This window comes from Physella acuta, unplaced genomic scaffold, assembly GCF_028476545.2.
Source record: "Physella acuta isolate Inbredline_101_S28 unplaced genomic scaffold, ASM2847654v3 ptg000804l, whole genome shotgun sequence".
Taxonomy (NCBI): Eukaryota; Metazoa; Mollusca; class Gastropoda; family Physidae; genus Physella; species Physella acuta.
In genome coordinates this window covers 311889-326418 of record NW_026732322.1, presented here as the reverse complement: position 1 = coordinate 326418, position 14530 = coordinate 311889, and the positions used below count along the sequence as shown (strand labels likewise).

The 14530-nt window shown below is 38.1% G+C and overlaps 1 protein-coding gene across 1 annotated transcript in view; it reads left to right on the top strand.

Moving 5' to 3' along the window:
- Window positions 1-8184: 8184 nt before the first annotated feature.
- LOC131951198 (aminopeptidase N-like) overlaps window positions 8185-14530 on the top strand; it is a 35045-nt gene continuing 28699 nt past the window's right edge. Inside the window, exons 1-3 of the mRNA XM_059313536.1 lie at window positions 8185-8216; window positions 12062-12242; window positions 13345-13544. Coding sequence (XP_059169519.1) covers window positions 12071-12242; window positions 13345-13544 — 372 coding nt within the window. The 5' untranslated portion in view covers window positions 8185-8216; window positions 12062-12070. The remainder of the gene's footprint in view (window positions 8217-12061; window positions 12243-13344; window positions 13545-14530) is intronic.

The window sequence follows — 14530 nt, the reverse complement described above, 5'->3', positions numbered from 1 at the left end:
TGGCCGAGGTGGGTTATTTTTCCTCCAACTACTGTTTTAGTTCTAGAATCATCATTGAATTAACTTCCTTCTTACACGATATCTTTTATACAGGTTTAATCCAGGCGTGTCTTTTTCTAAATACCAGGGTATGTTGAGCTCATGTTGGTTGATATGACAAGTCCAAATCTTAAGAAAAGCCCTAAATATAGCCTAATAAATAAAAACTAGTAAAACCACCTTTCGTCAAACCACCTTTCGTCAAACCACCTATGGCCAAACCACCCATAATCAAACCACCCATGGCCAAACCACCCATGGTCAAACCACCTATAGTAAAACTACCTGTGGTCAAACCACCTATGGTCAAACCACCTGTGGTCAAAATACCAATGGTCAAACCACCTGTGGTCAAAATACCAATGGTCTAACCACCTATGGTCAAACCACCTATGGTCAAACCACCTATGGTCAAACCTCTTATGGTCAAAGCACATAAAGCCATTATTCAAAACTATTATAAAAAGAAAACAAAATTAACAAGGGAGTGAGGGGGACTTAACTGGCTATGTAAATGTACAGTTACGCCCGAAAGTAGATAAATTCCTTTACTTCAATATTGTTACGTTGTATATTTTCGCTTTCGTAAATATGCAAATTTCAGCAATGCTAAAAAATCAATGCAACTTTTTTTTCTTTCAAAGCTTATCGTTCTAACCACGTATGAATAAGATTATACTCTTTTTATATGGAAATGAAAAACGCAGAAGAATTTTATGGTTGTGGAAATCAATTTTTTATATCTCTGCCGAGACGTAACAGGTGAGGAAGGGTTTAAAATATTTTTAAAAGGCTGGGGGTGGGGGGAGGGGGGGGGGGTTCTGCAAGGTTTGTAGCAATGTGGGATGGGGGGAGAGGTTGGTCATATTTAATGTAAATTTCTGTTATATGTAAAGTTAATGTCTGTAATATATAAAGTAAATTTCTGTCATACATAAAATAAGTATCTGTCATATATAAAGTAGACTTTTGTCATAAATAGAGTAAGCTTCTGTCATATATAAAGTAAATTTCTTTCATAATGGATATATAGAGTAAACTTCTATCAAATATAAAGTAGACTTCTGTCATATAAAGAGTAAACTTCTATCAAATATAAAGTAGACTTTTGTCATATATAGAGTAAACTTCTATAATATATTATAAAGTAAACTTCTGTTTACGTCAGTAAATCGTACAGAGCTAAATGGAGAAGGCGCACATTGTTTTACTTTCAGTTTCCATTTATTCTGAATCAACATTTCTAGTTTACGATGTGAACTGTGGGAATGATATCAGTTTACATAGATGTGCTCTATATCAATACGACGTACATTGTAGGTTTCATGACACACATGTGAAGGTTACAACACATCACACAGGACCGTATGTGAAACAGATAGAATCTTTACACTTAATCTATGTACACAGGCTCGCAGTGGATAATATGTTATCGACTCAAGACGTAAACGGAATATTTCATGCGTGACGAATTTATCTGCTGAAGATTTTTTATAAAAGATCTATATTAGTTACCTCTATAGTGTTACTATGGTCAGTAGCGCCCAGAGGCTAGACCATAAGAGGGGGGGGGGGCAGTCCGCATCGTGTGAGATAATTTAGGGGCTAATTTCAATTTGAAAAATCGAAACGTTTACCGTCAAAATAATTTTCTTGTGAAAAAAAATAAAATAGTAGGAGAGGGGTGACACCAAACTGAAAAGGCAAATAATGGGCTTTAGGTGGGGGGGGGGGGGGGGAAGGGTGGTATGCTTAGTTCAGAGGCGTAGCGACCCTTCCCGGCGCACGGGGACAATTAGGCGCCCCCTTCGGGAACAACTTTTCATTTATTTATTGTTTATATTTATAATGCAAAACTGCATCTAAAATAAGATTTTAATAGTTTTTCCAACCCATTTTGGCGCTCCCTAAGGTCAGCGCCCGTGGACATATGTATCTCCCCCCCCCCCCCCCCCCCCCGCTACGCCTCTGTCTTAGTTACTTCCCCGGTTGACACTTACCTAGTGACGCCACTGGCTGTAGTCGATACTTTAATTAGATCAAGCCTAAAGTATAGTTGTTAAAGTGACTTCTTGTAGACACAATTTTAGTCAATATCAGTCAATACTTGTGATTAATTCAACATTTTCTTTGGTGCTTTTAAGTAATTTCGATGTTTCTTTATTGCAGAAAGATGGTTTGTCCTGCCTGAATTATTAGAATTTTTGGACGATGGGGTAAAAGTTTAGAAAGTAGTTGTTGTACGTTTTAAAAGGTAATACTAGAAACTAAATTATAGCAGATATTTCGTGTTTTTTAAAGCTGTGTTTTAAAAATTCTGATGTAAGTTGTTGGCTGTACATATTTAAAACAATAAAAAATCGATGTTTAAAACAACAGTTGCATGTTTTAGGCGGGAGGGTGATGTTAGCTGAAGTGTGACCTTATTTTAGCTTTATTTCGCTTTTTATTAACCATGGGGAGGTAATGATTCATTTATATACTGCTTTTGATTTATTTCAGGTACATAGCAAACCAAAGTAGCATTTTATAAGGGACACAACCGTTATTTTGTTATTTTAGTTTTTTCATTGTTCACTCCCCTATCCATCGCCTTTTATCGTATCATAATGTTTTTGCTATCACCAGCTATACAAGTCTACTTTTCATGGCTGTACATTTTACAACTATTTCCCTCATTTATAAACATGGATTTTACAAAATCTCAGGTTTTACCTGTATGAATCATGAATAATTAAAGACCCATCCAGCCAATTCAATACAGGGGAAACAACCCATACAATCAACGTCATATTTGTTTTATCATTGTATATTGCCTTGTTGTCTTCATTCAAATTAAAATAAAATAAAGCTGGCTAATACAGTGCATAAAGTTTCAAACCTATTGGGTGGTTTAAGAACTTTAACTACATTGTATAAAACCAGATGCAGTGCTAAAAAATTACATGAAACAAAAACTGATAGGTGTTTCAACATTACTTTCAGGGACGGGGCAAAGTGTTGCCTGGCCCTGCAGTATTGTGCTTCCAAAATATATATAGCTATATATAGCTATATATATATATATATATATATATATATATATATATATATATATATACACTTTACTTATTGCCCGCTCCTCCTCTCCACCAGAGAAAAATATCTTAGACACTGTTTCTGTATATTTATAAATGTAGAGTACACCCCATAATCACAACTCCCTGTGATCTACATGAGGCCTAATATTATCATGCAGTCTTAAATATTTTATTCATTTCTTTTTACAACACAAGTGTTGCTGAGCCCATTTTGCACATAGTCCCCGCCGACGGTGCGATTTAAATGGTAAATAAATATAGCGGTGGATAATAACTTCCAATGGATATGAAAGAAGTGGATTATAATCCAGAATATAGACAAATAGTAGCCCAGGTTTAACACTGGCTGCACAGCTGAAAGAATTGCTTCAATATCTATGTGTGTTCACTACTGCACTATTGTGTTCGGTGTGTTTTTTCATAAAATCGAGGATATTAAAACCAGATTCATATCGTCGTCTTGAGTCTACGGGTGTAGGTCGGCGACTTTATGTCAGAGGTTGACACAAACTTTTAATGTCAAATAAACCATAAAGAAGACTTACACACTGCACAAGAGGGAGACATCAAATAAAAAACCTAAACCCTCTATGCCACTATACACTACCCACATCATAGTTTTACACTGCAACAATCTAGACAAACGCGTAAGAATTTTAGTGCCATTGTCCTCTTTGTTAATTACCAGCCAAACCAAATACGAAGTCTAGCCGTATCAGAGTTTCTTCCTTTGCTGTGCAGGATATGACATTAAAGTTTAAAGAGAGGGTGCTTATCAAGTATCTTCATCTCGTTTTGTTTTGTCTAGGCTCTAGACCCTAGCAGGCTTCAGGATCCTGGGCTATCACTTGGATCATTAGAAACTAGGTTTATTCTTGGGAAAGGATATGACGTAGGCTATTTGTATGTTATCTTTTAACTCCTGAAAAGATAATATATGTATTGTATGGCTTATCTCTAGTAGAGACGTTGATTTGTTTGGTAAAGAAGATGATATGTTTAGAAAGTGGCTTATACCATTATCCTACGTTTAAGGAAATATTTGGGATAAGGCTCATGCTAGGTAACGTAAAGAATACATGCAAAGAGAAAGAAAGTTCCCAGAATGATCTCAAGAAATAAAGAAGTAAAATTCATTTTTTTATATCGGCATATGAAGTGATGATGTGGTCGGCACTCTACACAAACGACTTTACTTTCTTTAACGTGAGACAGTTACACATCACGGCTGAGTGGAATCAGGGTAGTACTGCTGTTTTAAGTCTTGGCGAAGATCCGAATTCGAGACCTTTGGCGCTATGAGATCGACCAACCACGCCGTCCCAAGTTTATATTTACAGTCTTATTCTAGATGATGAAGAGGGTATATGTTATATCACTTTCACTTAGCAAGAGGTATATATATATATATATATATATATATATATATATATATATATATATATATATATATATGGCTGATCATCCCATCAGTACTCTCTTCAGGACAGCAGTCAGTAATGGTAGCAACACCAGCAGTCAGTAATGGTAGCAACACCAGCAGTCACTAATGGTAGCAACACCAACAGTCAGTAATGGTAGCAACACCAGCAGTAAGTAATGGTAGCAACACCGGCAGTCAGTAATGGTAGCAACACCAGCAGCCAGTAATGGTAGCAACACGTGCATTCAGTAATGGTAGCCACACCAGCAGTCAGTAATGGTAGCAACATCAGAAGCCAGTAATGGTAGCAACACCAGCAGCCAGTAATGGTAGCAACACCAGCAGCCAGTAATGGTAGCAACACCAGCAGTCAGTAGCAACACCAGCAGTCAGTAATGGTAGCAACACCAGCAGTCAGTAATGGTAGCAACATCAGCAGTCAGTAATGATAGCAACACCAGCAGTCAGTAATGGTAGCCACGCCAGCAGTCAGTAATGGTAGCAACACCATTAGCCAGTAATGCTACCACTACCAGCAAACAGAAATGAGAGATACCGAGAGTACCCTTTCAACTTTGAACTGTCCTAGATTCGCCCTAACCAGAGACCTTTCGAGACCACCAGACCGTGACGGTAAAACCACGTGACACCCGGACATATGATAATGCTCTGGTGAATAAACGTCTCATTTTTCTAAAACGAATATTTACTTGTCTCTAACACATTTAAATACATTATAATTATAAGAACTTCATTTACATTTCATATTAGCTTAAAGAGCCACCTTTTAATTGAACTTACCGCTTTTTCGAACAAACACATGAATGTAACATTTTCATTGTACTTCACGGTAGATAATGCTACTAACTGCACTGTAGATAAATTTAAAAAGGTCTGTTCCACTGTGTATGATCAGCGAATAATGCACCAGCCGCCCTCAGTTTTTAAACCCTGGCGTCTATGTGACCGGCTGCATATGTGTAGTCAAGTGTATACAAGTGTTCTGCGTGTAGCGTACAGAACTTAACTATGTCTAATACTGTAGGACAGGGGTTCCCAACCCCGTGCCCGCGGGCGCCATGGCGCCCGCCGAGCGATTCGTATGTGCCCGCCTCTCACTATTCGACAGAGACAGAATTTTTTTCATAAACAACATTGAAAGGTTGAAGGGGATGGAAATCGAAAGTTTGAGGGGGGTGCAAATCGAAAATTTGAGGGGGGGGGGGGGTTGCAAATCGAAAGTTTGAGGGGGGGAGTGCAAATCGAAAGTGACAGAAGGGTCGCTACGCCTCTGGAAGTAGTTTGTCGATTTAAAATAGGTGGTGCCCGCCACCCTACCGATATTTTAAAATGTGCTCTAGAGTAAAAAAAAAGGTTGGGAACCCCTGCTGTAGGAGTTCTACATGCGCGGACTTCGATGAGGTAAGAATTTATTTTCCAGGGATTAGTGTGATGCATGCATTGTAGATAGTTGATTTTATGCTTGTATGATTTTACATACACACAGGCACACACAAACACACAAATATATATATATATATATATATATATATCAGTGGGGGTCGATAGGTCGGGTGTCACCCGGTGTGGCACCTCAAGGTGTCACCACCATCCCCTTTTTTTGCTCTGTAAAGTTTGCAGTTGGTGTCACCATTTCTCCCCCCCCCCCCCCCCCCCCACCCCCGGTAAAAGCTTTAAACTTTTGACATTTAATACTAAAGATGTTTATATATAATCGGTGGTTAATGCAGTTGGGTGTAGTATTGTTTTCTTTATAGTTTGGATGTTTAAGTCATTGTGTCACCCCCCCCCCCCCCACCTTCCTCGTCGGGATCGTCATTACGTACTTAAAATGCTTGATAGTTCTAATTAACCATTCGTTGAACTGGCCTAAACATATTTATTCTATTTATCTAGCAATTTTTTTTCTTGATGTCACCCCCCCCCCCCCTGAAAGGTGTTACCCGGTGTTTCCACAACCCACGCCCCTACTCGCGACGCCTCTGATATATACATATATATAATAATATATACATTTATATATATTTATCTATACATTTGTATGTGTTTGTGTGCATACGTGCGTGCGTGCATGCACTAAATATATAGCTGTAAAATAATATTCTAAACAACTATTTTTACCTAACATTTCTAAGTTTTGTTTTTATCAGTTTGATATTTTATAACATAATTTAAAAAAAGAATAGAACATAAAATTATTGGAATTTATTGAGGGCACTAAACTAAAATCTAGCCTGCCGTGCATACAGTAGATAACAGTTTTTGACTTTAAATGGGAACAAAAGTGCAACATCATTAAACGAACATATTTATGGCTGGTGAATGCTAAATTTGTTTCAAACTTACTGCACTGACATAGTGTTTTCCAATGCGGGCCACCCCGTAGACGCAAGGGATTGCCCAAAATAAAAATAAATACATTTTAGTGCTTGTTGACTTATATACTACTTAGAGAATACTTCTATTTCATTTTTAAAAGTTTTAAATTTATATGTAAGAAGTAAAGTATAAATATTGCGTCAGTGTTTCTTTCAGACTTTATTTTTCCGGGGTGACACTTGAAATTTTTTAGAGGGGGGGGGGGAATGGTAAAAGTATATATTATCTATATAAATTATATTTCGTTGGGGGGGGGTGTAGCCGTTCTAAGGTTCGAAGTTTGCAAATCGGGGTATTATGTTGTGGGGAGGCGGGTGTACGAGATAGGATTGTGCAGGTATTTTTGTACGTCCATGTTAATAAAATCGCTGCATTACTAGTTGACCAAAATTAAGTTACAAGGTTTGCGACAAACAGACAGAGTAACACGAGGAAAGAGAGACATGTATCGTGAACTAAATAAATGCGTGTAATAAAGGGTCTTATCCGGATTAATCGTGTGTATGTTCATTATATTCATGTATGTGCACACATGTTGGATAAGTGTATCCTAGAGATAATATTTGCATTAACGACATACAGTAAAATCGATAATGTTGGGCTAAATGGATTAATTTGCATTATAGGTTTTATTATGTTAAAATAATTTTTTTTAAATTTCAGTTTAAGATAAAGTAGGTGTGGAATTTCACGTTACATTTTATAAAATGAAACAGTAATAAACAAATCTTAAGAACCACGGCAATAACCTACCGGAAATTGTAATAATAGCATATAAATAGGTTACGTTAAGCAACATTTGCTATCTTTATATATACAAACTATATGCACTATTAAAAAAAATTCTACGTATTTACTGCTGAATCGTAATGTGGTGTTAACGCCCCTTCAAGCACAAAATAAATCTTATCTTTTATATCCAATATCAAACCTTCGACAAATAAACCACTGCAATAAACGACAGTGATTTTTATAAGCTAGTAAACAACCAACGTCAAGTAAACAAGGTCTCTCAGTATTTTAATAAAACCTATATGCACTAACGAAACTAAGAAATTACTGAAAAACATCGCCATGGAGTTTTAATGTCCACTTCAGCAGAGCAGTGAAGCTTATCTTGTGTACTGCAGTAATAAAGCTGAGTCAACAGAAGTGGTAAGTTTCAAGAACGTCACATAAACGAAGGTCACAGTTGGGTATAAAAGGTACGCGCCTACCCCCGTCATTCGCCACGCTTTTATAGTTTCATATTCCATCCAGGCTAGGAAAAAAAGGTAAGGTAAAGTTTGGCTGTCTTAGCAAACAAGACAAAACTTGAGTACGCAAGATTTGTATTGAATGTGATATTCGTGCTAACTTAGTTATAGGCCTACTTTAGAAAATAATTTTTTAAAAGTATTTTGTAGCTTTGAGGACTGAAGTTTACTATAGGATTCATAAACGGATTCACTTTATTACAGAACGAAGAAATATTGTTAAAATCGTATTAAAGAACTCTACATATAAGTTAATTTTGTGAATAATGAGTGAATTTAGGTTATGAGTAAACTTAAGTGGTGAGTTAATTTAATTGTAAGATTAAATTGTTTTCTTGTACGCTTTTCAACGCGTAAGGAAAATAAAGTCGAGTTTATTTGTTTTATAGACCGCTGATTGTAAAGGGATAGGGTGGTCAGCATAATGGTTTCTAACAGACCTTCATTCTCATGAGAGGGTGTTCGTTAGACGAGTGCTTTTTTCCGGGATTGGTACCCTAGACGTTTGGGTTACCACTCGACCACGCTACCGTCCAACCACACCGTTCCATAATAGTGTTCATACGTAAAAAGTACATTTTATCAAGTATTAAATTTCATACTTGCGGTGAAAACTGGCTTCGTTCTTTCACTTAGCATGGATTGTAATTTGACTGGTCCTAAGAGTTACGTAGCAACATTATAAGTGTTCAGTAGTTAGAAAACGATAAAAAATTATATTTTTAAACTTAATCCGAAAGACTAAGAATTTATTTTTCGTTTCTCTTTATGTAGACTACTTAAACGCAGCATTTGTGATACGGCCATAACAATTATATGTGTAATATATATATATATATATATATATATATATATATATATATATATATATATATATATATATATATATATATATATATATATATATATATATATATATTTATATATATATATATCTGTATATATAATTCATTTCTGGGATCAGTTAGAAAACAAACTGCAAGCGCCTCCTTGCAGTCCCCTCTCTTTCTCTCTATCACTGTCACTACCACCCCCACCCCACGGTCTTCCTGTGGCCAAACACTTTAACAAGAGTGGGCATGACTTAAAAAAGGACTTTTGTGTAACCGCCGTTCGGTTTTGCCACAATTTCAAAAATCGCCTTAGCACTGAAACGCGACTAATACTTAAATTTGGTACACGGGCACCCGATGGCTTGAATGAACAGATATCTTTCACCTAACCAACCCCCCCCCCCTCCCGCATACACCACGCCCCCAACCCCACCCCTATACGGTGTCCGAGCGTCCTTCTCACGCGTCTTTTCTTTTGGATATCGTGGCTAGCAGACAAGACGTGTTTTCACTGTCGAGCTAAGTCAAAAAATGTGTTACTGTTTGTCTTTATTTGTCTAATCTGTAATCACACTGTTGTGTGCTGACGAAGACCTTGGGTCGAAACGTCCATAGTACTTGTAACTGTCTTTAACTTGTGAGGTAACTAATACTATCTGTTTTATTACTAACCACCCCACCCCCACATTGTCTGGTGAGCTGTGGTCACGCTGTTTACATTTTACAATCATAGAGACGGGTTTGGTGACGGCTATTAGAGGCAGATAATTTAGTTTGAAACGATTTTAAACTTAGAGGTAGCTAAGAGGAGGCTGCTTTCACGTGGGGGGGAGGGGGAGGGGGGGTTTAGTGATTTTAAGCAAATATTTTCAGTGGCAGAATTGGTACTGTCGAATTCACAAATTATAAATTACTGAAAAGTAGAAAATAAAACATCTAAATAGCGGCGTATGATACGCCGCGGGTCGGCTCGTATATATATAATTCTCTTCTGGGAGACGCTAGAAAACAAGCTGTAAACGCGCTCCCTACCATCCCCACCCCTACATGGTCTTAGTGAGCTGTGGTTCACCCTATGTTTACCTTCGTGGAGTCGGGTTTAGTGACGGCTATTTGGGGCAGATAATTTAGTTTGAAACGATTTTAATGCTTGGGGGGGGGAGGAAATGGGGGAGGGGGTTATGGTCCTTAACGAGCTACTTATAGTGTTTTAAAGAAATATTTTCAGTGTCAGCGTTGGTACTGTCGAATTCACAAATTATGAATTACTGAAAAGTAGAAAATAAAACATCTAAATAGCGGCGTATGATACGCCGCGGGTCGGCTCGTATATATATAATTCTCTTCTGGGAGACGCTAGAAAACAAGCTGTAAACGCGCTCCCTACCATCCCCACCCCTACACGGTCTTAGTGAGCTATGGTTCACCCTATGTTTACCTTCGTGGAGTCGGGTTTAGTGACGGCTATTTGGGGCAGATAATTTAGTTTGAAACGATTTTAATGCTTGGGGGGGGGGGGAGGAAATGGGGGGGGGGGTTATGGTCCTTAACGAGCTACTTATAGTGTTTTAAAGAAATATTTTCAGTGTCAGCGTTGGTACTGTCGAATTCACAAATTATGAATTACTGAAAAGTAGAAAAAACAACAACTAAATAGCGGCGTATGTTATGCCGCGGGCCGGCTCGTATATATATATAATACCATATATAAACAGTCATCCAATTGCTTGGTGACTATAAGGCTAAGGATTAGCAACCTTGCTCTTTCCCCTCCCCGTCCCATGTTGTGAACTATCCTGCGGGTTCTCATGCGTGTAATTGAGTGATATGATATGTACAGCCAACGCTTTTGTCAACGATCACCTGGATTACCGTGGAGTGTATTAGTCTCTCGTTATGCACCAGTGGGACGACAGGTTCACTATAGAGGCATGTGTCATGACTGAACCACAGACGAACTAGAGTGACCTTAGTCCTAGAGGACAACAGACGAACTAGTGACGTATGTCCTAGTATAACGACAGGTTAACTAGAATGTCCTATGTCCTAGAGTGACGACAGGTTTACTATAGAGGCATGTGTCATGCTGCGACCACAGACTAATTGACTGTCATATGACCTAGTATGACGACAGGCTAACTAGAGTGACCTAAGTCTTAGAGCAAAACATTCTAACTTTAGTGGCCTGTGTTCTAGTAGGGTGATAGGTTTAGTGGCCTTTGTCCTAGTAGGACGATAGGTTTAGTGGCCTTTGTCCTAGTAGGACGATAGGTTTAGTGGCCTTTGTCCTAGTAGGACGATAGGTTTAGTGGCCTTTGTCCTAGTAGGACGATAGGTTTAGTGGCCTTTGTCCTAGTAGGACGATAGGTTTAGTGGCCTTTGTCCTAGTAGGACGATAGGTTTAGTGGCCTTTGTCCTAGTAGGACGATAGGTTTAGTGGCCTTTGTCCTAGTAGGACGATAGGTTTAGTGGCCTTTGTCCTAGTAGGACGATAGGTTTAGTGGCCTTTGTCCTAGTAGGACGATAGGTTTAGTGGCCTTTGTCCTAGTAGGACGATAGGTTTAGTGGCCTTTGTCCTAGTAGGACGATAGGTTTAGTGGCCTTTGTCCTAGTAGGACGATAGGTTTAGTGGCCTTTGTCCTAGTAGGACGATAGGTTTAGTGGCCTTTGTCCTAGTAGGGCGATAGGTTTAGTGGCCTATGTTCTTGTAGTACGATAGGTTTACTATAGTGACTTAATACCTAGTAGGACGATAGGTTTACTAAAGTGTCCTATGTCCTAGTAGGACGATAGGTCTAGTGACCTATGACTTTGTAGGACGATAGGTTTAGTGGCTTATGTCCTAGTAGGAATATAGGTTTACTATAGTGGCCTATGTCCTAGTAGGACGATAGGTTTACTATAGTGGCCTATGTCCTAGTAGGACGACAGGCTAACTACTACTAAAAAGTAACGATAAAGCACTCAAGAAAAATCTGTAAAAGTTGCCCTCCTTCGTCAATACTTTAACGTGACGTATTCTCATTGCAGCTGGCCTAGATGACAATGACCCCCAAAACAGCCTTGACCTTGGGTCTAGTGCTGTTCATGTACAGCTTCTGTATGGCCAGCAGACGGAGCAGCTGTGATGACGACAGATATTGGAAACTAAAATTTGATATCTTCAAACCCTACTGTGTCAGATTGGCTTCTGCCGGCGATAAAGACATTTGTAAGTCTCAATTTTTAACAAGTCGCATTTCATAATATTTTAGCGCAATTTCCATACTGACAATTGCGATTATTAATTCGTTATTTCTGGATGGATGGATGGATGGATAGATGGATGGATGGATGGATGGATGGATGGATGTCCGCAGCTTTAAGTCGTATCTCCTCCTCAACGAAGCAATATCGAGGACTAGTTCCAAAGCAAATATGTTAAGCAAGTTCAGAGGATGATTGTGGGCCAAAAAATTCCCGGAATTCTCTCCTGGATTTCCAGGAAAAGCCTAAAAACCTCGAAAAAAATGCAGTTTTTGGCCCATATCTCGGCAATCAGACCACTTAGCGACTTGAAACATTTACCAATCGATTTCTGCCATAATTTAGAACAATATTGCCGAAGAAAGTTTTCAAAAATATCCTTTCGTTCGGTCACAAAAAATTAATTAACGAAATTGCGCTTTAATTGTCACTAGACTCTTTATTAACTTGTTTTTTTTGTAAATGCGAGATGCGAATAAAATAAGTCAACTGATGAAAAATGTGCATTGACGAAAATTTATTCAAATTAAAGATAATTAATATTTTCATAGATCAAGGGTAGGCTCCTGAAGAAAAACGGGAGAAAAATATTTCTTGAGTGTTTTCTGTTACCAAACCTAGCCAGCTGACTCTATTAGTGTTAATAAAAGAAGGATCATTGGTTATATAGCCAATATATTTGTTAGTTTATGAAATTTTAGAACACCATACAAATTTTTTTTCAAGATGGTCGCCGTTGCCATGGTAACCATATTTTCAAAAAAGTCCCTATTGCTTGCAAATTATTTTTCTTTAAGTATCCTAACTTAGTTATAGCCTACACAAATAAATAAATAAAGCGTTATAATGAAGAAGTTGGTTTTTTCTTGAGCCTACCCCCTTAATTTTTGCCTTCATAAAAGTGAAAATTGATACTATTTAATGAACAGACGCTATTTGATTAGTGTTAGGTTAAATATTTTCAGATTTTAATTTATTTGTAATATAATATGGACAATGTTTTTACTGTGATAAGTTGTTATGTTTTTAAATTAAATTGTAAAATTAATTTTCTCTCACATGGAAAGGTAACAGATGTCCACTAAAGCCCACAACAACAACCACCGAAATAACGTCTACAACTACAACAACCACCCCCACACCGACAACCACACCGACACCTGCAGTAACGGATCTGAGACTTCCAACATCAGTCTCACCTCTCCACTACAACATCGAAATCACCACGTTCATTCACTACACGGATCCTGCGAACTTTTCATACACGGTAACGTATTGAGCTGTGAAGTTTTAGACATTGTTTGTCGTTATCTCTGTGAATTATAAGACTTTCTTTGTTGTGATATTTTGAGATTAGGGGCAATAAAATAAGACGCAAAGTATTTTAATAGATCAGATAAATATAACAAACACAAAATATAGTCTTATTTGTTTAAAGAAGTAACCTTCCCAGTTGCCGCGTTTTAAGTAGATTTCATATACACGAATGGCTAGTTCAAACGCTGTGATTTCTGTGGATCCCGAAAGAGTGAACATGTAGAGCTAGACTGTTAACCCGAAACTCTCGAGTTCGAGTCCGGGTTCAAGTTACGCCCCTGAGTCCATCCACTTATGTTAGGTACCTATCTCGCGTTAGCGAAAAGTATAGGCGGCTGACCACACTCTACCTTCATATGCCAAGGTCACAGAAACAGGTGAACTCTACTTCGCTTGATTAAAAGGGCGACACGAAGGCAAAAACATTGCAAAATTTACAAAAGAAAATGCACGTCATTACATTAAAAAAAAGACTGAACTAACTGCACCCCACAGCAAAACTAAAGAGTCATCCATAATAGACGTCACGCTTTTTTGACGATTTTTACTTTCCTCCTCCCCTCCGTCACACATTGTCACAAAAAGCAAGACTTTTTCTTAAAATACGATATTTCTTCAAAATCTTTTCTGAATTCTGTCAACATAGATTATTTAAAGCAGTTCCTATTACTATTTATTAAAACAGTTTTCTATATCGCGAAATAACTGCTAAAATTCGGTTTCTAACATTGCTTGTATTGCAAAAGTGTGACGTCACACCATCTGAACACCCCCCCCCCCCCCTCATCACTCACCGTCACAAAATTACGGACTCCCCTACCCTACGAGCGTGACGTCATTTATGGACGACCCCTAATCGAATGTGACCCTGATGAAACGTATCCACATTCCCCACTAGGGTTCTGAGAAGATCTGGATCCAGTGTAACACACCAGC